Source organism: Salarias fasciatus, chromosome 9 (assembly GCF_902148845.1).
Source record: "Salarias fasciatus chromosome 9, fSalaFa1.1, whole genome shotgun sequence".
Classification (NCBI taxonomy): Eukaryota; Metazoa; Chordata; class Actinopteri; order Blenniiformes; family Blenniidae; genus Salarias; species Salarias fasciatus.
This window is the reverse complement of record NC_043753.1, coordinates 1,665,870-1,688,348: the sequence shown is the minus strand read 5'-3', so window position 1 is coordinate 1,688,348 and position 22,479 is coordinate 1,665,870. Positions and strand designations below refer to the sequence as shown.

Below are 22,479 nucleotides of genomic sequence, written 5' to 3'. Positions count from 1 at the left end.
GGCGGCTTCACAGCAGGACGGCGGCCTTCAAGCCGTCACTCACCCCCGCCGGTCGATGGCGCTCCGTCAGGCCAGGCTTCAGAAGGGTTTTCCCCGGGTGGAGATCTGGATTGCCCTCCACCGGAGGCGGTTTATTTTATTACTTTCTCACTCAGAGCTGATAACTTGATGTTCTCACATTCACATTTACTCACAGTCCTGCCGCTAACTGCCCCGGTGTGAAAAACACAGCCAGTTAGCTGTGGAGTTAGCGGGATGCTAGCGCGGTGCCAGATGAGAAAAGAGCCCGTCTGCTGGTGAAACGCTCCGTCGCGTCTGGTCTTCAAAGCCAAGTCAGGAAGGCCTGGAGCGCCACAGAGACGAGACGCAGCCGGCCGAGGAAACGACGCTCATTCAGCGGTTTTCAGGCGGAAACGGAAAACTTCCGCTGCGTTCAGAGTGTTTTTAAAAACTGCTTCCAAGGTGGAGACAGGAAAATGGATCTTGTTGTGCTCAGTCAATGAAGAATAAAACTATGTTGGTTGTTACTGTTTGAAGTGTCTTTTGAATGTATTGTTTGCGGGATTTTAATGCAATTTAATGTTTCTTTGCCTTAATAGCACACTTTTTGCTTTGTGCATGAATGCTCTTATACACTGCAAAAAATGGTAGCCCAAATATAAGATATCAGCCCTAAATGTGAGAGAATTATGCTTAAATCCAGTGAAATCGTCTGTCCATGCAGAAAGTCAATTTCACTGAAAAAGATATCTTGATATAATAATTTTAAATCAGGAAATAAGTCTCTCTCTGTATCTTAAATCAAGTGGGATGAGAAATTTTGACTGAAAACATTTTAAAGAACCAATTGGTAAGATTTTTGAGTTTTTGCATTTTTAGGTGTTTTGTGACTCAACAGGAAAACAACATGGAAGCACGAAACGTCTCTGCAGTAAAAACACCAACAGGAAGCGTCAGTGGCGTATTTACCTCGCACTGGGCCCTCATGCTCTTATATAAGCCCCCAATGCCAGAAATTATACATTTTTCAGACAAAAAAAAAAAAAAAACACTCTCAGATGAAGGTAAAAAAAACGCCCATAAAAGTCAAATATCTGTCAGTCATTAGACTTGTGTGGAAAGAAAAGAGAAGAAAAAAGAAAAGAGGAAGAGCATTACAGCTCAGCTTCCTAACACAGTGTGGTGACGGTTCACCAGAACAACAGATTAAAAGCTCTTGATCATTTAAATACACCACAGCTCTGCCTGTCCCTGCTGATCTTACAGCTGCACCTTCCTGACTTTTCTCTGCAAACTCGTCTGTCAGGGTCCGGGCGGCATGAGGCTGAGCCAGGGTCTGCCAGGGAGAATCTGGTCTCTTGAGTACAGGAACTACTTGTGATACAGCTTAGCTGCTACTGAGTAAATAAAATGTGCGGAAACGATCGTTCAGTTCTTCTTTTTTACTGAAAAAAACGCTGCATCGCATCATTGAACATATCACCACGTCCTGCCGACTTTTTCTCACAACATGCAGAGAGAGGCTGCACTTCAGAGGCCCTTCTTCTTCTGTGGTGTCTGTGTAAAATAAGGTTGAACATGCAAACAGCAAATCCAGTGGCATGAAGTGCAAATGCAGTCATGGCCCCATTAGGTAGGTTCCCGACGTGTCAGTGTAAATTATCCGGGGGATTTCAAGTTGTGTCGCTGATATCTGCCGTCTGTCGGGGCCCCCTACCAGCAACTAACCGGTGAGAATTCGGAAAGGGCCCCATGCGGGGGGTTTTCGACACACTGTCGTTGCAGCGTCCAGTGTAGCGCCTTTAATTTGTCATTGAAACTGACTGATATCAGCCGTCCCTCGGGGCCCCCTTCAGCTCAGGGCCCTACCTGGGAGTGCCCCTCGACGTCATGTGCCCCCATGCAACTGCGTGCCTTGCGTTACGCTAGTGACGCGTCTGGGAAGCGTCTTGTAAAAGGCGCCTTGGCTTCACAATTAAAGGCCTCAGTATGCTCCCCCGTCGCCGTGATGGCGTTCCTACGACGTATATGCCGGGGCTTGACGTGCGCCTCCCGAAAATCGTGACTTCGCGTCGAGGCGACGCGTGGTGACATGAACGTCGAGGGCTGTGATTGGTCCGCTTTCGTGTTGTTTATAGAATAAAGCAGAACTCACCCCGAATGCGTTTCTGATCCGAACAGTGCTTCGGGAGAAATTTAGATCCAAAATTGAGCGGCGCACATCCCTATGCTGTTAGCAGTGTTAGCACTGTTAGCAGACGGGGCTATGTTCATAGTCGCTCCTAAAATGGCTTTAATCGTCCAAAAGCTCATTAGTTTCACCAATATTTCATCACGGTCCGCTCAGCCTCTCCTCCACCACAGCCAGATATGTCATATATGCAGATATATGTTCGGTAAGTGCAGCATGTCTAGATATGTACGTCTAGAAATCTATGTCTATAGATCTATGTCTAGGTAAAGCCGGAGCTACGGAAGCCGCATTGTTGTTGTGACTGCTAGCGGCTTGGCGGTGAAATTGCAGAGGAGGGTGTTCCTTGACGCAGAAGCAAGATATGTTCAGTAGTGGCGTAGGGTTGCCGGCGTAGGAACGCCGTCGCGGCGACGGGGGAGCATACTGAGGCCTTAAAGGCCCACTGACTGTGAGAAAATATGAATTCAGGCTTAACTCAAGTAACTAAAGTAACTTATGTTGTTGTTTTGTGTCATGATCCGATATTTATTGTTGCTTTGGCCACACTCTAGGGTTTATGTTATACCGGGAGTGATGTTTGGTACTGCTGTAGCACAAGGTGCTGTGTTTGTGATGCATTTGTGTTCTGTAATAAAAATTGGAATTGTGAAATCCCAAAACGCTCATTGTTTCACCTGCATCGACATTACAGTATTATTTATTTATTTATTTATTTATTTATTTTGCTCGTGTACAGTGCAAAAAAGCCTAATGTATTGGAGTTCAACCAGCAATGCGTGATTCACGAGCTGTGATTGGCTGTGGAGCTGTCAAGTTAGGGGGCGGGGCCAAGGTTGTGTGAGAAGTCAGGGAGAAGTTTTGGGTGGACTATAAATACATCCGCAAAAGAATTTCAGGTGGATACACTGGAAATAAGTCCAACTGTGGCCTTGCCAGCCTTTCCTCCGTGGATTCTTCCAGGCGCTATTAGTAGATCAGACTTTACTTCACAAGAAGCACAAAAATAAGGAGTTCAGTTTAAATAGGCAGACGGCTCAAATGTTTATCAATGAATATTTTGGTTATGTTAAAATTTTCACAGATGCTTCAAAAGGTCAAAACGGGAAAATAGGAGTGGCTTTTACAGTTCCAGAGTTTGGAGTCAAAGTTGGGAAAAGAGTAAATGAAGAAGTGTCAGTTTATACGGGGGGAAATGCTGGCAATCCTCCTTGCCCTTCACTGGGTGGAAGAGGTCAGGCCTTTAAAAGCGGTGATTTGCACAGACTCCAACTCGTCTATAGTCAGCCTTCAATACAGTCACTCAGACAGTAGAGAGGACATTTTATATGAGATTCAACAAGGACTGTTCAGGATTCAAATGATGGGGCTGAGTGTTGTGTTTATATGGGTACCAGCACATGTGGGGCTGCAAGGGAATGAGGAGGCGGATCGCATTGCTAAGATAGCAGTCCATAAGTTAGATATAGATATTCAAGTACGGGTGAACAAGGCAGAAGCAAAGAGTATAATAAAACAAAATCTGAAGCTAAAGTGGCAGAAATACTGGGATCAAGGTACAACGGGGTGGTGGTTTTATAAAATAAAGAAACGAATTGGAGGGATGGTCGAGGAAACAGGGAATAAAAAGCGAGATGCAGTCATGACAAGATTAAGGATTGGACACACTGGACTGAATGAATCACTTTTCAAAATAGGAAGACACTTGACGGGCAATTGTGACTTTTGCAGTCAGAAGGAATCAATAGAACATGTGATTTGCATATGTCAAAAATATAATATCCATCGAATCAAGTTAGTACAGAGACTGGCTAGACTGAAACAAAAACTGGACCTGGTTAGTCTTTTACAAGAATCTGCTAACAGTGCAGGGAGGACAGCTTTATGGACATTTTTGATGGAGACTGAATTGTGTAATCGTATTTAGTTATTAGTAATTTTTTTTTTTATTATTTATTTATTACAATCTAGGTTACGTGTCATCCTTGTCTAATCATACCAGTTGGTGGCGGTAATGCACCATTTCAGTTTGCCAACCGCCATTAAACCCTAAAGAAGAAGAAGAAGAAGAAGAAGAAGGTTTTGTGAGAGGACTCCGGTGGAGACCGATGTGGGAGCGAGCGGAGCGGGTGGAGCGGGCGGAGCCGCAGCGCGGCTGCGCTCACAGAGGAATTAACGGCGACAGCTAAGAATCCATCCCGAGGATATTGTGCTGATAAGTGGCACACTTTACCTGCTATACTTTCAGAGACTGCAGCACTTTGGAAACTTTTAGACGGACGTCCAAGGAGGACTTGCTGTTGCGTTAGCAGGCTATGCTAACTGCTTCGGCTAGCGCTCCCGGTGACCCGGAACAGCCCGGTCGCTCCTCTGGCGGCCAGGTAATGGGCAGGATTCCCTCCGTGAGCTCCTCTCTTTCTCCTCTCAGGCTGCTTCAGCTGGTATCTCCACTCCAGACTGTCTGGAGGAGACGCTACGACCCTGATTCTTCAGAAAGTGCGAGTACTGCAGCCCCTCTTTGTTTTGTTATTACCATATTTTGTTTAATCACCAGCTGGTGTTTAAAGAACTGTGCCCCCCCCCCCCCCCCCCCCCCCCCCCAAAAAAAAAAAAAAAAAAAAAGGATTTTGTTCAAATCAAAAGAGCCAATGAGTGTCGACTGTGTGCTTTTTTCTGGGTTCACATTCGGTTTTGAATCAAAGAGAATCTTTTGTTCACATTTGATGATTTTTTAAATCAGATAATTCTTTCTCCACTTCTGATTTAATAAATTGAAGCAGGTTTTTGTAAAGTACCTTGAGTGATTTATGTTTAAAGGGGCAATAGATCTAAACAAAGGGGAAAATGGTGTGACCTTGGAGTGTGCAAGCCAAGGAGAGAAGATTGAGTGTTGTGGGAAAGCGGGGGCACCGACCTGTTAACGGGGGTTGAAGAAGCGTTACTCATGGAAAAAGTATTCAGTCACTGATCAAACATTCGGCTTTCAAAACCAACGTCTGTGTGAAGGAAATTGTTACTTTTCTCTGACAATAGATTAAAGTGTTCCAGCAAACATTTTCTCGGTTCTCAGAGGTCCTGATGGCGATAATACTCAGAGAAGGTCACATTTATCGTGTAAAAGCTCCTCTGGTGGAGGAATCACTTCATGGAACCAGAATAGATTCTCCTGTTCTCCTTCCAGGAACTGATCTGACTGGAAATGTTGGAAATGTTGCTTTACTGACTGCTGCACTCAATGCATTGCTTCATAATTCCAATCCTGCCTGCTGAAGATACACAGAACCATCTGCTAACTGATCCTGGCTCCGTTTAGGGTAAATAAAGTATATCAGGAGGCACTGATCTGATTTCCAGCGACAGCTAAAGAGGCTTCGGTTAAACATCTGTGGGAACCGAGCGGGTTTTTCCATTCTACAACATTTAGCTGCGTCAGTCAGTCAGAATTTGATCTGTGAGATGAAATGAAACTGTAATTAAAAAAGGCCAGATTTTTAAGTTATTCATGGAAACTGAAGGACATTGAATGACAGAACCTGTGAAGAGGGAATGAAAGGATGAATGAGTGAATGACACAGACTGAGGAAACAGGTTCTGTTCATGCATTCAGAAGATCCGGCTCGCAGAATACTGTGTTCCTCCGAGGACGTGAACTCCTAATCTTCCAAAAGAAGGAAAAGCAGACTCTCTTCTCTCATCAGGAAAACAAAGTTTGTTTCTCTGTTCTTCAGTAATCAGCAGTAGAACAGAGGATGGTTTCACCAGAAACACCTGTCTGACCAAAAACCAGAGAAAAAGAGCTTTTCTCTGAAAAAACACATCGAGTAAAGAAGCGACTCTGATGCTTTTTTTTTTTTTGCCTCAAATATCTGAACAGTTCCTTCTTTCTACAAAGCCAGGAAAACAACACTGAGAAGGAGACGTTGGCAGCAAAATAATCATTTATTGACGGATATTCATGACTGGAATGTTGCAGCTTTAATACAGTTGTGTGTGTGCTGTCGAAACTGTGTGTGTGTGTATGTGTTTCATTGATCATCAGCTCAGAGTTCACTCTGAAAACTTCAGTTTCAGCTCCTCGCTGCACTGAGGTCCTCAAGACTGTCCTCTGGCTCCGCCCACTGATGAACTCCACAGGTGTCTGGACCAATCACCAACCTCCGCTGGTGAAAAGTGAAAATAATGCTGAAGCTGTAATACTGGCGAAATTCCAGCAGGGGGAGATGGTGTTGGTTTCAAAAAGCGTTCAGAGTGTAAATAAACAGAAAGCTCCTGGTTCCAGACCAGGTTCTGGTCTCTGTCTCTGGTTCTTCTGGACCGGACTCTGGTTTCCACATCAGTCATCTGGTGATTTGACTTCAGCATCAATCAGCCAATCACAGCTCCTCCTCCTGTCCACGTGATGTGGTCATGTGACAGGCTGGACCAATCACATTGCATCTGGTTTACAGAGTTCAGTATGGAGACGACCTGCTGGAAGCTTCAGAACGCCACGTTAGCTCCGCCCACCTTTACATACAGCCAGTGGTCTGTACAAGTCGCTATCAGCCAGTGACTGAATATTAAAGAATCTCTAAACCGCCATGTTGTTCCCGCCGTTCCCCCTGAGGCAGGAGCGTTGACCTTTGACCGCCGTGGTGCGTTCAGGAGGCGTTTGTCGGACTGATGCCGAGTCCCGGGCGTGGTCGTCTGCCGCCGTTCCAGCAGAGATCTGGCCGACTGGTGGAGGACGAGCTCCGTTTCTCCGTCTGCTCCGCTGACCTTTCACCTCGGCGAGGCTGAAAGGGTTTTCCTGTTTGCACCGTTTCCTCTCAACTCTGGAGACGAGCGCGTGGACGGAGCGGCGGTTTCTGCTGTGGCGTCTCCGTCCAGAAAGCTCCAGTCGAGTGTTGAACACGCGGCGTTCGATTTCCGTTAAAATCACTCAGACAACAGAACGTCAAGGTAACGCCTGTAAAATCCCGACGATTCGCTTCGTTGAGTCGGCAGAAAACCTGGAAGAACATGAAGTGAGTTCAGAGCCATTTTCACTCCGGACTCGTGGAGCTGGAACGCCGGCGGAGGGAACGGTGACGGGAGTCAACAGACCCCAGAGACGGCGGTCTGTCCAACCCCCGATTCCACTCCGTCTGACACCATCACTTCTGTCTTCGTGAAGCAAAGCTGCTGGTTTCTCCAGGTTTCAACGATCAGTCAGGAGTTTTCTCCGTTGATTTGTGGTTTTGTTCCAAGTTACGTCTTTTTAGTCGATCTTCATAGAAAGGCTGGGGGTCCAGGACCGGCTGGGGGTCCAGGACCGGCTGGGGGTCCAGGACCGGCTGGAACGGCGATCTGAGCTGTGTTTGAATAACCGATCAGCCTGACCTCTGACCTGCAGCCCAGCTGGGCCAGACGAGGGTTCGTCTTCCCTCCAGAACATGACAGCCAATCGCATCGTCTGTCAGACTCGCCTGAAGAAGGCAGTGATCGATGATGACATGAAGCTAAACTCGGGGAATTCCTGGGAGACATTTTAGATCCTGAACTCAGCTTTGAAACAGAAATCATCTCAAACTGTTGGTTTCATTCCACAACAGGAAGTGTGTGTGTGTGTGTGTTTTATATTCCTCACCTCTGATGCCAGAGACTCGGTGTGTGTTGAGGTCTCGAGGACCACTGAGAACATGTTTAGATCTGGAATTAAAGTCCACAAAAGAGTTATCAGAAGAAAACATAATTCATAGAATCAGTCATCCTAAAACTCTTAGATTAATTTTGAAACATTCTTCCAACTGTTTCAAGCATTTTTTCAAATTAAGAGAAAACATTTTAATTTAAGAAATACGGTGGATTTGAAATTGTGCAGATCTCCATTGAGTTTCAGAAAAACACAGAAAGGTGAAATAATTAGGATTGAAATGTAAAATGATTGATGTGAAATGACGAAGAAGAAGAGTTTAAAGTAAATCTTTTCTTCTTCTTCCTGATCTTCTGGGTTGTTGTGAGAAAATGTTCAGTGCAGCATGTGGAACAGCTGAAGTTTTATCCTTCAGATCAGAGCCGCTCAACTTTGTAACACCACAGACCAGTTTTAAATGACATTACTCATCCGCTGACGGCAGGAGGGTGTTTAAAAAGCCTTAAAGGTGCATTAAGGAGTTTGTATGTTTTATGCGAAACAGCGCCCCCTGCAGGCCTTGGGTGTAACTGCACGAGAAACACTCGTGCATGTGGCTTGCGTCCATGTACGAGGGGGTACCGGAAAGTTCCCGGACTCTGGTCATAAAATAATAATAATAATGAGTTTCGACTTCTGGCCGTCAGATGTGCTGCCGGTAAGCCTCGTGCATATCTGTGGAAAAGCTGAGCTCCCAGAGTGACACTGACGCCTGTCAGGCGCTATTTATAGTAACAGAGTGCAGCTACGTCTTCAATTTTTTCCAAAATGGCGACATTGACTGGGAAGCCAGAGCAGCGCAAACATTAAATTCTGCTTTTTGCTGGAAAAAACAGCAGCAGAAACACTCGGCTTGTTGCAGCAAGCCTACAAGGATGCTGCTCTGGGGAAGACTCAGGTCCATGAGTGGTCCGGGGGTTTGAGAAGGGCCGGATGTCGGCGCGTCAGGTCCGCTCAGCCGTGAAAACAATGCTGAGCTGCTTCTTGGCTGTCCAGGGTCTCGTCCACAGCGAGTCTGTCCCTCCAGGTCAGACTGTAAATCAGGACTACTACAGGAAGTCCTCAGACGCTCCGTGAGGATGTGAGGAGGAAGCAGAGCGTCGTGGCGGAGTGGAGCCGGTTGATCCACCACCACAGAGCGCCAGCGGACACGGCGCCGCGCCTCACGCAGTTTCTGGAGAAGAATGAGATGAATCTCCTCTCCCATCCGCCTGATTCGCCAGATGTAGCCTCCAGCAGGGTTTCCCTCAGTGCTTTATAGGCCTGGCGGGCCGCCAGACTTTACTTGCCCCCCCCCCCCCCCCCCCCCCCGCCAGGCTAAGCGTCGGTGTTTTTTTTTGTTTTTAGTAAATATGTTTTTTTTATGAGCCAAAACAGCGATACCAAAGACGGTCTCCAGAGCTTTTAATGGCATCTGGTGATACGGTTGCAATGGCGACACCTTCTGGTCGATACATGAACACACAGGGGGTCAGAGGTGAGGCATGTTTTCATCAGAGAGCCGCGGCTCGTTGATGACGCAGAGCCGGTGCGAGTTAGCATGGATGCTAGCACGTCGCCACAGCAGCCTTCTGTGAGCCGCGATGGGAAACATCAAACTAGCGGATTTAATCCAAAATGGTTCGTGTTCTGTCCTGCGGTGCTTCTGTTTAAAGGGACTTAAGGCAGCTTTTCAAAATTTACCTCAGTGCTGCCGCGATAGGTGCTGTGGGGAACTGCAGCCACCAGCCAAGGCAGCACGGGAGCGCGCACAAACATTTTACAGAATGTCCGGCTTCACAGCGCTGCACCAGGGATGCTCATGCTGTTTACTACGTCGCGGATTACTGCAGGACCACAGCGCATATTATGTGATTTTTGTAAGCATCCATTTTCACTCCCAAATGCAGCTGAAGTTCCCTCCATGAATCAAACGCACATCCAATATTTATTCGGGTGCCTGCCCGGCTTCGGTCATGTTTTTTTTTTTTTTTTTTTTGACTCACGAGATAACGCTGATAATAGGGCTGCGTTAAACGATTACTTTTGTAATCGATTAATCTAGGAAATAGTTCTTCGATGCATTGATTAATCTAACGATTCATTTTTAAATCTGTCGCGGAGCTCCTCTCCGCCTCCGTGTTTATGCGGCGGGTCCCCGCGCGCTCCGCGGCCGGCACGGAGCGCGTCTCCGCCCGGGAGCGGAGATCCGGAGCTCTCCCGTCAGCCTCCGTGGGGCAGCTCCACTCGGCCCGTGGAAGCCGCCGCCTGCTTCACGCGCCTCCGTGGAGCAAGCCGCGGCGCGGCAGCTCCGGATCTCCGCTCCCGGGCGGAGACGCGCTATGTGCCGGCCGCGGAGCGCGCGGGGACCCGCCGCATAGCCACGGAGGCGCGTGAAGCAGGCCGCGGCTGCTGGAGCTCTCCCGTCGCCGCCGTGGAGCAGCTCCGGGCCGTTTACCCAATCGGCCCCAACTCAGCAGGGGGCGCTGCTGAGACTGGCCGCCTGTGAGTGCTTTGGGACGGGGGAGGGGCTCACGCAGCACCCGCTGCTTGCTGAGGACAGCGGAGACTTCCTGTCACGTCTCCAGAGCACCAGGAAAAGCCGCTAAATTTGTCGCTAGTTACTTTTGACAAAAAAAAAGTCGAAAAGAGGCTTTGGAAAGTCGCCAGATTTAGCGAGAAAGTCACCAAGTTGGCAACACTGCCCGCCCCTGATCCCAGCAGTGTTTGAGTCCGTGTCCACGGCGGCCATGTTCTTCCTGTTCGGCAGCGCGCATACAGCGTCAATTTACGTCACATCCCCACGACTGCGCGGGAAATTCGGACCCCGAACAGCAACAAATTATTTGGCACACAGCCTGTATAAGGCAACAGACAGATACGCGGATTGGCCTGTTATTTTAGGTTTTTAATGCTTCACGACCCATTAGCATTGAATAAAGTGGAAATGCATGTGTAGTTTCTCACAAATCTTGCCTTAAGTCCCTTTAATGAAGCAGCCACGAACAACATGCTTTATCAGTCTGGGGGATTCCCACATTCTTCTTCTACTGCTTCACACTGCACTATACATCTAACAGTAACACTGCGCCCTCTGCTGGACTGAAGGAGGTACTGCTGGACTGCTGCACTGCTGTGAACTCCATATAAACAACAAATACTTAAAGAACACAAGAATATTATTAACTGTAAGCAATATAATCATTTTTCTTTAGTTTTTCATTCAAAAGTAGACGAGGTCAGACAGTCCAGCAGAGACCTCTTCAGCCCCTGAGTGCCCTGTTTTTACACCTTGATCATGTTTGCACTTTTTTATTTTTGTAAATTTATTTTACCTTTAAATGTGAACAGCAATGCCTTGTTTTAAGATGCATTAGGATTTAACTTAATTGAAAACAATTGATATTTATTTTAATTGTATTTTTGTGTTTGTTAAAACTTTATTTAAGATTATGCCTTTTTGTAAGACTCTGCATTTAAGTAATGTTAATAAATGCTTACAATAACACAAAACTTGAAGGCGACAGTGATGTTTTATTTTGAAATGTCAGAAATAAAAAGTTATAAGCAAAGTCCGGGAATTTTCCGGTACCCCCTCGTACGTGCACGGAAGAGGGGATCTCCTTCCTCGCTCTTTTAGTAGCGCTTCAGTAAAATGTAAGTTTCTTCTGCCTGCTGGGTCTGTGTGGAGCTGAGGCAGTGCCAGAAGCCAGTCTGTTCTTACTTTCTGGAAGATCCATCCTCAACACTGCTTGGTTGGAAGCATCTGGCGGAGTAATGGCGGACAAAACGAAACTTAAGGAAGTCAGGCCAGCGGGAGGCGCATTACATCACATCCTCTCAAATTCTCCCCAAAAAACTCTGGTGCCGGACCGGCACTGTGACTTTCAAGTGACAGTTTAGCGCTGTTAGCGGTACTTACAATGAATATATCAGGGCACATTGTATACACCATTGAATATTTGTAACATATTTATGGTGGAAAATAAGTATTTTAAAAGTTGAAAAACTCCTTAATGCACCTTTAATGGAGGCTGAATGATGCATGAAAAACAAAATGACAGAGTGAAGCATTTTTCACAATAAAACTCGATGCTGCTGAATGGAAATTTAAAATTACACTTTCAAAAAAAAAAGAAGTTTTAATTCCCGCTTTGTGGCCTGGTGGTTGGGGACCACTGGTGTAGAGCGTAAAGGAAGTAAACCGTTTATTCACTCATTCATTCGTTCATTCATTCATTCATTCATTCATTCGTTCACATTACTCCCCAGGTTTCCTTTAATTTTCTGAGTCTCAGGTCAAACCAGTCGCTCGCCCTTCAGCTGGTGTTTTTCTTTCTCGCTGCTGTTCTGAGATCAGATCAAACCTGGAATCAGAACCGCTAGCACCTGAAATGACCTCTGACCTCTGACCTGAGAGGAGAAACGGCTCCACCGAGTAGCACCAGACTTATTGATCGATCTGGACAGACAGCAGAAGCCCCGCCCCCCTTTATCCGGCTAGCGGCTAGCATGTAGCCACATCGTCTTCTGACCGAACATCCAGCAGGCTGCTTTTCGTTTTCATCTCTCCCGGAATCGAACCCAACAGCTGCTCCTTTCTCTCGCTGTGGCTCCGGGAAGGAGGTCGAAACAGGGTCTGGTTCAGGGAGGAAACGATCAACACCTGATCCGGTTTAGAGGTGAAGCACAGATTCAGAAACGGCTGTTCATCCCTCGTCCTCCTCCTCCTCCTCCTCCTCCTCCTCCTCCTCCTCCTCCTCCTCTCAGCAGCAGCAGCTCTGCAGACCCTGCAGCCATGTTCGGGGTCCAGACAGGGAGCAGGGAGCATGTAGCGCTAATCCCTCCAATTAATTCTCCTTCCCCACAAGTGGAGGACCCCCGAGAGCGCCTCGACACTTCTATTAAAAAGTAAAAATGAAGCACAGCGTGAAGGTGAAGCCGGAGACGTCTCTGTCTTCAGTCCGTCTCCAGCGAGAGGAAAGTTTTGCAGCCCTGGTGGCGAAAAGAGAGATGTTCTGTCTTCTTCCCCCGGTGAGGGGAGAAGTTCTTATCGGGAGCAGGATGTGTTCTGCTGGGTGGAAACGGGTCTGAGTGAAGTGATTACTGAGAGAACGGGCTTCACAATAAGAGCGGGAGGCTGAATCAAACAAACCGGGAACGTGTATAGAATCAGAATCTGAATACTCTTCATTGTCAAGTACAGTCGCCCGGACCCGAAATTGATGGGGTTTAAAGACGCCCAGGCAGCCCATTACGGCGCTCCATTGAAAGGGTACAGAGTTGTTGGGGAGGGGTTAAAAAAAAAGGTACATCAATTCAGATCACGGTTCCAAAGGGATTCATGATTAGAAGTGAGACCACAAAAAGAGAAGCCAAACTGTCCGCCTTTCGAAAGAGCTCGCACAAACGGTCAGCCTCGGCTTTTGCCCGTTGATTTGAAGAGACCGTCCTCCCGTGGACGTCTTTTGTGTCGGCGGTCTTCTTAATTCTCCAGAAGCTCAGGCCACAGGACAGACCGATCAGCAGCAGACCGGTCGTCATAAATCCAGATATGTATACAGTGGAGCAAAGAAGTATTGTCAGCCAACAACTGCAAGTTGTCCCACTTAAAAAGATGAGAGGCCTGCAGCTGTCATCGCAGGAATACCTCAACTATGAGACAGAATGAGCAAAAAAAAACAAAACAAAATCCAGAAGATCATTGTCTGATGTTTAAAGAATTTTTTTGCAAATTATGGAGGAGAATAAGTATTTTGTCAATAACAAAAGTTCATCCCAATGCTTGTGAAATGCCAGCGGTGCCCAACCAGTCGATGGCGAGCGTCCCCAGGTAGACCGCGAGTGACCCCAGTGATGTTTTGGGCCTGTCGTTTGGCAACACGGCCTTTCAACTGGTCCCATGGGAGAGAAGAGCGGTGAAGAGAACTGGGCGATGAACATTTCAAAATAAAAGCATAATCGTCTTCTTACTGGAGTCACTGGGCAGCGTTAGTCCCTGTGTTTATTCTGTATTTCTGATATTTTCTTCCTGCTGAACTCTGCGGCTGCTGCTGTGTGCGTGCGTGCGTACGTGTGTGCGTGTGTGTGTGTGTGTGTGTGTGTGTGTGTGTGTGTTCTGTCATTAATCATATCCGCTGCTTGTTGCTGAGAAGGTGCACTTCGACTTAAATCTGATAAGAAGTGAAAACGTTCATCACGATGATTAATCTGGATTCACAATCGTCGTTTCACCCCCCCACCCACCCCCCCCCCCCCACCCCCCACCTCCCCCCCACCTCCACCAGGCTCTGCTGAAAGTCGGTTGCTCAACGCAGCACTTCCTGTTTCCCGCGGTTCACAGAAGCCGTTTGATGTGTTGGCGGCGTGGAGGAGAGGCTCTCTAGACCTTGGCGGCGATTCACGACCCTCCGGAGGGTCGGGGGGGGCGAGGCTGACCTCTCACCTCTCACCTGACAGCCCGGTGGTGAAATATATGGCCGCCGCTGAGGGAAAGGCGCGGCGCGGTGCAGGTTGGGGAGTTCGACTCGTCTGGCTAGCAGTGGTTCTGAGGGAACTGACCCAGCGGCCACCAGGCTGGCGAACGGCCGGGCCTCAGTTCTCCTCGCAGCGGGAATTAAACCCATCCGGGTGACGGTCGTGTTTCCAGAAGCTTCAGCGCCGTTGTCATGGAAACAGACAACACGTGGCAATAAATCACCTTTTTCATGTAAATCAAACTAAATTTCTGACTCAGGTCCTTTTTGAATGAAAACACTTTTTTTTTTTTTTTTATTCTGTCTAATTTGCCTCTTTTTGAGTTTTTGGTTCTTTTTCATTGAAACTTATTTAATGTTTTCAGTGACTTCAGCTGATTTTTTTTTTTTTTTTTTTTGCCTTTTTTATGTTTACAGAATAACAAACAGAAAAACAGTAGCAGCAAAAAGAAAATGGTGAGAAGAACGTCACCCTTCCAATAGGAAAATTAAAAAAGAAAAATAAGATAATTCTCTATTTTTCTGCATGTTTCTTGAGCTTCAGCTGTTTGAACTGTTCTGAACTATTCCTCGGTTCTGTCGACTCGCTCTGCTGCAGAAGAGCAGTGTTCTGTGGTTCTGTTCCGGCCCTGAGCCCCAGTGTTTCCAAAAACTCTTGATTTCACTCATTTTCAAGGCATTTTCAGAAAGTTCCACCTTGGGAGCCGATCTGGAAACGGTGGTTTTGCAGCTTGTCCTTTGTCCAAAATGCAATGAAGGTTTATTCATTTGAAGTGGAAATGTTTGCCGTGACAACGAACCCTGAACTCCATCCAGTGTTCTTTTTGGGGTTTTTTTTTTTCCTAACCTGGTTTTGTGCTTGACTGGCGTGGACTTCCTGTCCATCAGAGCAGAGGCGTACAGCGATAGAGCGGCGACAGTGACCGTTCAGAGTGTGGAGGTGAGACAGCATGGCTGGATGCTGTTCAGGAAGAGTCGCTGATAATGTGACTGACTGCATTGTTCCAGGCAGAGAAAAGCTGAGTGTCTGTGTGAAGCTCTTATTGTGAAAAATCTCGCCTCTCAGGCCGTAAAACAAATGCTTCACCAATAATTACATATAAAATAAGCTTTTAGAGAAATATAATAGCCTCGGATGTTATCCTGAAGTGGTGATATCAGGTTTCAAACTTTGACACTCGGACAGAAAGTGTCGCTTGTTGCCTCACGAGATGGCTCCAGATTAGAGCGGCTCGGCTTTCAGACACGAGACGTCCAAAATACAAGACGACGGAGGCTGACTGAGAATGCTTTAGACTTTATTTTGACCTCTGTTTTTCAAAGCGTGGCTGTTTTTATCAGAAAGTAACACCTCTGTGTATCCTGTTTGTGACGCATCTCCGCTTCAGTGTCGTTTCCCCTACTCTGAAGAAATCGGGTTAAAAAAATCATTGGTTCTGTGCTGGTTTGCATCTTTGGTGCTTCTTTAAGCCCACAGGCACCAAATGTTTGACACCAAGGACAGAAATTCAGGCAGACGTGTTCGAGGTTTCTCAACTTGCTTTAATATGCTTGAAATAATGACAATCAGCAGAATGAACAGGAAGTCAATTCTATAGAAAATCATGAGATAAATTGCCAAAGAAATCGTCGTCAACTGGAAATTTACATCAATAATCAAACTGAAATTATCCAGTATTCAACAGGGAACCAGACAAAACTCAACAGTTTATAATCAAGATCAGATTCTTCAGTCTGCTTCGTTCAATTCCATTTTTATACAGCATGACTGGTTTCCCAGTCAAATTTGATTTTCCTGTAAAAAAAAAATAAATCTTTTCTCATTTTGGAAAAATAAACTGATTAAATCCTTTGGAGGGATATTCAGAGTGATCCCAACCACATCTCTATCCAGAAGTATGACTTTCCTTTGTTTTCAGAACAGGACCAATCAAAAGGAGCCAGATTTAGTGGGAGGAGCTTGAACCTGGAAACACTCGGACCTCTGCAGCAGATTGCTCTGAAAAATACCATCTCTTTCAAATAAACGCTTAATATTACATTAAAAACTGAAAAATCAGTGAAATTACATTATCATAAATTTCTAAATAAAATTTAATAAAAATGAAAACAGGATGAGGACAAATATGACGGTCAGTCACCCACTCAAGTTTAAAGGCTACAACTACTATTCATCTGCCACTATTAGCTACAAACAACAATAAAAGCAACAAAAATCATGTCAGTTTTTTTAAACCAGTCCAGTTTGGAATTTAATCCAGATCTCTGGGCTTCACAATAAAAGACTAAAGTCGAAGATGTTTCCGTGTGGCACTGCGTTTGTTCTCATTATCCTGACTCTGAGTGTATTGATCCACCTTTATTCTGAAGGAATACCAGGCACAGCAGGGTTTCCTGCTCTATTAAAGCTCGTTGGGCGTGGCTTTGGTGGACGAGTTGGACCTGACCGTCACTTCCTGCTTCAGACTCGGGAAGCGTTTGGCCATCAGCTGTCTGAAGTAGTTCTGGAACTTCTGGCCGACGAAGGTGTAGAAGACGGGGCTGACGACGAAGTAGGAGTAGGTGATGATGCGGGTGATCTGCAGGGCGTAGCCCAGCCGCCGGGACTCCTCGCAGCCGAGGGCCTCGCTGCGCTCCAGCAGCAGCAGGACCACGTTGAACGGCGTCCAGCAGGCGAAGAACAGCACCACGATGACGGAGATCAGCCTCACCGTCCGGAACTTGGTGACGAGTTTAGACGAGACGACGGTGATGGCGATGCGGACGTAGCAGTAGACGATGACGAGCAGAGGGAAGACCAGGAACAGGAAGAGCTGCAGGTAGAACCCCGCCGTTGTCAGCTGGTGGATGCTGATGCCGGACAGGTTGCCGCCGTGCTCCTCGCAGAAGGTCCTCCGGTCCAGCTGGTTGTAGAAGGTGGTGTGGAGGATCATGGGTCTGATGCACGCCAGGCCGCTGACCAGCCACACCACGCCGCACGCCGCCGCCGCGTAGCGCCGGCTCCTCACCCGAGGCGCCCCCAGGGAGTAGACCACGGCCAGGTGGCGGTCGAAGGTCAGCAGCGTGAGGAAGAGGACGGAGCTGTAGTAGCCCAGGTAGTAGACGCTGCCCACCAGCTTGCACATGGCCCCGCCGAAGACCCAATTGGAGAGCTGCATGTAGACGGCCAGGAAGGGCAGGCTGCTCATGAAGACCAGGGAGGACAGCACCAGGTTCAGCAGCAGGATGTTGGTGACGGTGGTCAGCCTCTCGAACCTGGGGGGTCAGGGGTCAGGGAGAGATCTGTTACCAGACAGGCGGAATCTGTGGCGAGACGAGGTAGAAGTAAAATAACAGCAAAAAAAACTTTTCTGTTCTGGATCATATTTAAGACCAAAACCAGGAGGTTTAACTGGAACAGCAGCTGCTCCTCCGAGTCTGGCTCTGCAGGAAGCGTCCTGTGAGCCTGCTTCTCCTGTCCTCTTGTTTCTCTGTCAAAGTGACTCCAGGTCACGGTGTTGTTTGTTGCTCTCGCAGTTAGGGATGGGAATCGAGAACCGATTCTTTTTAAGAGCCAGTTCCCAGTGACTCAGTTCCAAGGAATCGTTTGTCTGTCTCCTGTCGCTTTATCAGTTAGGCTGTGTGCACGACGACGTGCCATGCATGGAGTGTAACGCCGGGCTCACAGCAGCCACGGGGCGGCTGCGGTCCGCTCTGGTGCCGCTACAGCGCCGCGGTCCAGAAACTTTCAGAAATAATCCTATTTTTCCTCGCACCGTAGCCCCGCCGCTTCAATCTAAATACAAGCAAATCGGGTCCCAGAAGGAAAGTAGATGCGTGCTCCAAAATAAGTGATTTCAAAATAAAATGTCGCGTTTTTTCCTTAACGTTTTTTTAATTCTTCTGGTAGAATACATAACAAGCAACGCAATCTAATCTTTGTATGCATTAGAAAAAAGAGCGATGTTGTACTAACTCACTGTAGGAAAGTCAAACGACGCCAAAATTGCACAAAACTGGAGTGGCTCTGTGTTGCCAGATTGGACAATCAAGGTTGTTTTGAACCCGAGGTGGGTTGATGAAATGGTTATGTGTTTGTGACGTGTTTTTTTTTTTCTTTTTTTTTTTTAATGCAAATCTGGTTTTTATGGTTTTAACATGCATTTTCTACAGAGATGCAGATTTGGGCTGCTTTCTGTTGTTGGATGGTTTTAACATTAGGTTTGGGACAGATCTGGCAACCTCCTCCACCAGACAGCAGACAGCAGGCAGTGAGTGACAGTGCTGCGGTAACTCCATACCGGAGTGTGAGCCAGGCGTAATTTGGCTTTGAGCTTTCCAACCTGGCGTCAGGAAGAATCTCCAGAGTTTGTCTGTATTTCACACCAAATGATGAAACTGGGGCGACTTGCAGCTTGTAAAGTTTTCATGGCATGGATTTTTTTTTTTTTTTTTTTGTTCTGTTTTGGATGAAGATATTATAGAGTTAATGCAAACACCCATTTGTATTGTTTAATTTCTCACTCAGTGAGAATCGCTAAGGAATCGTATCGATAAGCAATATCGATAATGGAACCGGAATCGCTAAATTCTTAACAATTCCCGTCCCGACTCCCGGTTCAGGGTCTCTGCTGGAGCCGAACCCCAGGGACAGCGAGTGGAGGGTTCAACTCCAGCAGGCAGTCCGTCCCCGTAGATGCGGTTTAACAGGATTTGAGTTGTAAAGTCTAGATGAAGATCTGCTTCCACAGAGTCCCTGTCCATTCATCTTTCTGCAGTTGTGATTTTTTTTCACATTGTTCCTGTTCGTCTTCAGGAAAACAAGTTCTTCTTGGTGATGTTGTGATTTCAGAGTTGTACCTTATAATAAATACTCTCACTGATGTTTCCGTCTTTCCTGGTTTTTACTGGGGATGCAGCACCAGGACGAGTTCTAACCTTTAACCGAGTATCAATAAATACCAATTCGCCTCTCATCTGGAAACAGAGCCTGAAGGCTGAGAACCGCCTCCTCGCCGTCTGACTGAGAATCAGCTGAATCATCAGAAAGGAGTTTGAGAAGATTCCTGCTTTCTGAAACAAAAAAGTCTGACTGTAAAATCCAGAGTCACGGTTTGAACCGGCCGTTTTCAGACAATTCAAGAAAGAAGCCCACCCTCACTGCTCCGGTGACCCACCAGGTGTGTCGCCTTCCAGAACACGGTTCTGGTCCCGGTCTGCCTGAACCGGTTTTCCCCGGCTCGCCCTGCAGGGAGGCGCTGACGGTGGGATTTGGACTCACCGGTGGATGATGCCCAGAACCAGCCCGTTCCCCAGGAAGCTGAAGACGAACATGAAGTAGTAGAGGACGGACAGCTGGGCGCCCAGCCGGTTGTCCTGCTCCCGGTCGCAGGGCCCCTTGGGGGCCGTGTTGCTGTAGTTGGTGTAGTCGTAGACGTAGTCTTCGTTCTCCATCTGGAATCGGCGTCAGAGGTGTGTTTAAACGAGGAAGGAACCAAAACTCCACCGCGTTCTGAGTCCACTTACCGAGCTGCTGGTTCCCCGAGTCACACGACTCGGCGTCCAACCAGAGGAAGTGTGTGTGTGTGTGTTTGTGAAGAAGAGGGAAGTGGAGGCTGAAAGTATCACTGCTCTCTATGAACTGAGCTCCTCCTCCAGCTGAGCTCAGACAACATTTCAGAGCTCTGTCTTCATCTTCATCCTCCTCTTCACCGGTGATTCACAACCTTGAGGTTTTGAGGGTGAAAAATGTGTCGACGACTCCGTCACACACACCAAGACGACTCCTTCACACACCCTGATTTCCAGAAACCAGCCTCATAGCACACTCCCTGTCCAATCCAGTGTCCTCCTTCCATTGGGCACTGAGCTCATTTCCTCTCTCTGGTTCACTCCGTCTCAGAGTGTTTGGTTTTCTGCTGTCGCTTCAGTTTCAAACCCTCATTCTGCAGTTTTTTCACCACTGAAGCTGCATTCTGCTCCATTTTTTTTCCCGTTTCTTCTCTTTCGTTTGGACTGATTGGTCTTCCTGATTCTCCCACTGCTGTCACATTCAGTGGAAACGCTAAAGCAGTGGAGTTTTCTGACTCTCCGGGGTTCACGTTCAACCGAATCCCATCGGGAGTGGCTGAACTGATAAAACAGCCTTAAAAAAACCCTGTAAATTTAAATCTTTCTTCTGGTTCAGAGTAAACATCATAAAAATGTCAACATTTTCAACAAAACCAAACATTTTGTACTGAAGCTACCAACTTTTCTGATGTATTTTTTGTCTTGTAAACGAGGTGTAAATGAAGATCAAACATGTTGATGAGCTTTTCAAGATCCTCAGTTTTAAAAAAATATTCTGAAAAAACATCAAGAGATGGTAAAAACGGGAATTAATGTTCTAATAAAATATATTCGACTTCCTTTCTGTGTGATAAACCAATAAAAACATCTTAGATCCACTTTTACACAGAAAAAAGGAAGAATTAATGAGTGAGGTGAGAAAATGACCCCAGATTGACCCTGAGTTCATATATGTGGGAGAGCAGAACTCTGAGGTCAAAGGTCACGCTGTTCTCACCATGAGTGAGAAATCCATGTGAGGATTACAACGCTCCACTCCCACGCTGCACCCGGCGGGTGGAAACCAGACACCAGGCGAAGGAAACACACATTGTGGGCAATCAACACGTTTATTGGTGGAATCGTGGTTTTTAAAATCAGGTTTTCTAAAAACTGGAGCAAACAGAGGTCAGACGGCAGGAATGAGAAGATTTGTTACTTTCAGACTCGGCGTTGAACGACGTGTTACTGCAGGTGTGTTAAACTCAACACTTCAACACTCAAGATTTAGAAAGTAAAAGAATCATCCATTGCTTTCACAGCGTTCCCGTCTGAATGTGGAACGCTCCTTGACAGTGTTTAGGATTTACAGAGCGTGTGGCTCCAAAACATGAAGCTTAACCGAACTGTCCAAAACCTGCAGTATCACAGTGTCCACCAGGGGGCGGCTCCAGAGAGGCTGTGACTCCAGAGGCTCCAATTCAAAATCAAACATCAATAAAACTGATCGGCTGAGTTTCTACAGCTCAGAGTTGTTTTTTCATTACATTTCATCGTCCAGAGGAGAGATCAGCTGGTCCATCTGAAAATACATTAATACTGAATTTGTTTTTTAAAGCGCTTTAAAGTTTTCATAGTGAGGGGGCGTGGCTACTTGATGGACAGGTCTGCTCTGGAATGATGGACAGATCCTTCCAGCGGCTTTCAGCAGGTTTAAGATAAGGAGCTGACATTAAGATTAGGTTCTCCTATAATTGTTTTTTTTTCCACAGTTACTCAGTTTGTTGACTAGTTTTAATTAGTTGTTGTTTCACTGTAACCACGACTAGTTTCTGGATTCACTGCTCAAAGGATTCTGTTTTCCAGTTTTCTTTTCTTAAATTTTTGGATTTATATATAGTATGAACAGTAAATAAATGGTACACAGTAATAAATGGTAAACAGTAAATGATGATGTGTTCACCAAAAGAAAAACATTTTTCTGAAGTGTTTTGTCCTGAACATGAAGTTTAAGCTCGCTGTGGTTTTGTTTTCCAGGTTGTCATCGGGCGCCACCAGCGACCCGGTAGAGAGCGCCGCTAGCACTGGCTGGCCATGCTTAACGGCGGCCTGGCGGGCGTTTCTCTCCACGAACCCTCAAGCCTGTGAATCTCTGAAGAGAGCTAACATAGAGCGCTCGGTGCCGGGCCTGGTGTGGCCGGCGGATGTTCCCGGTGTTTCTCGGGGACCTGTCCTTCTGATGGACGCTCAGTCCGTGGACGACCTCTGTTGTCCAGCCCTGGTTGTCCACAGCCACAGTAATGCCGCTCAACAGGAAGTGGGAAAGCAGCTCAAGGAAAAATAAGATTTACATCAGAGGCTCATTACAAATATGACAATGAGAAAAGCTGAGAAAAGATCTCATTACCAAAACAACTGATTGAAAAACTTTACTAAGCGAGGCGTTTTTGCCTGAATCGCCTTAAACGAGGCCTCAGACTGAATCCTGGAGTTTGACTTGGCGTTGATCGACTCTCAGATAGGGTTCTGGGACGTTGGTTCTTCATTTAAAACATTTAAGAAACTGATTTTAACCTTCGGTCGTTGTTAGTTCTCCGTCTGAGTTTTTTTGCAGACGTCATCTCATCCTTGTTTCCAGCGTCCGATCCGTC

The 22,479-nt window shown here is 46.8% G+C and overlaps 1 protein-coding gene across 2 annotated transcripts; it reads right to left on the bottom strand.

The window, feature by feature from the left end:
* Positions 1-15,845: 15,845 nt before the first annotated feature.
* Positions 15,846-19,919, bottom strand: LOC115394246 (C-C chemokine receptor type 3-like). Of its 2 annotated transcripts, XM_030099508.1 has the most exons (3): positions 19,805-19,919; positions 19,560-19,732; positions 15,846-17,554 (listed from the first exon to the last, which is right to left on the bottom strand). In XM_030099508.1, exons 2-3 carry the CDS (start codon positions 19,730-19,732, stop codon positions 16,702-16,704), a joined length of 1,026 nt encoding a protein of 341 aa, XP_029955368.1. In that variant the 5' UTR covers positions 19,805-19,919; the 3' UTR covers positions 15,846-16,701. The 2 variants fall into 2 exon arrangements, with proteins under 2 accessions (XP_029955368.1, XP_029955370.1); XM_030099510.1 differs by lacking the exon at positions 19,805-19,919 and having other exon boundaries at positions 19,560-19,768.
* Positions 19,920-22,479: the final 2,560 nt, after the last annotated feature.

Excerpts from the sequence above, each read along its gene's own strand:
- LOC115394246 (XM_030099508.1), bottom strand. The coding sequence starts at position 19,732 with ATGGAGAACGAAGACTACGTCTACGACTACACCAACTACAGCAACACG. Across the intron at positions 17,555-19,559 it reads GTTCTGGGCATCATCCACCG|GTTCGAGAGGCTGACCACCG; the intron begins GTGAGTCCAAAT and ends CTGACCCCCCAG.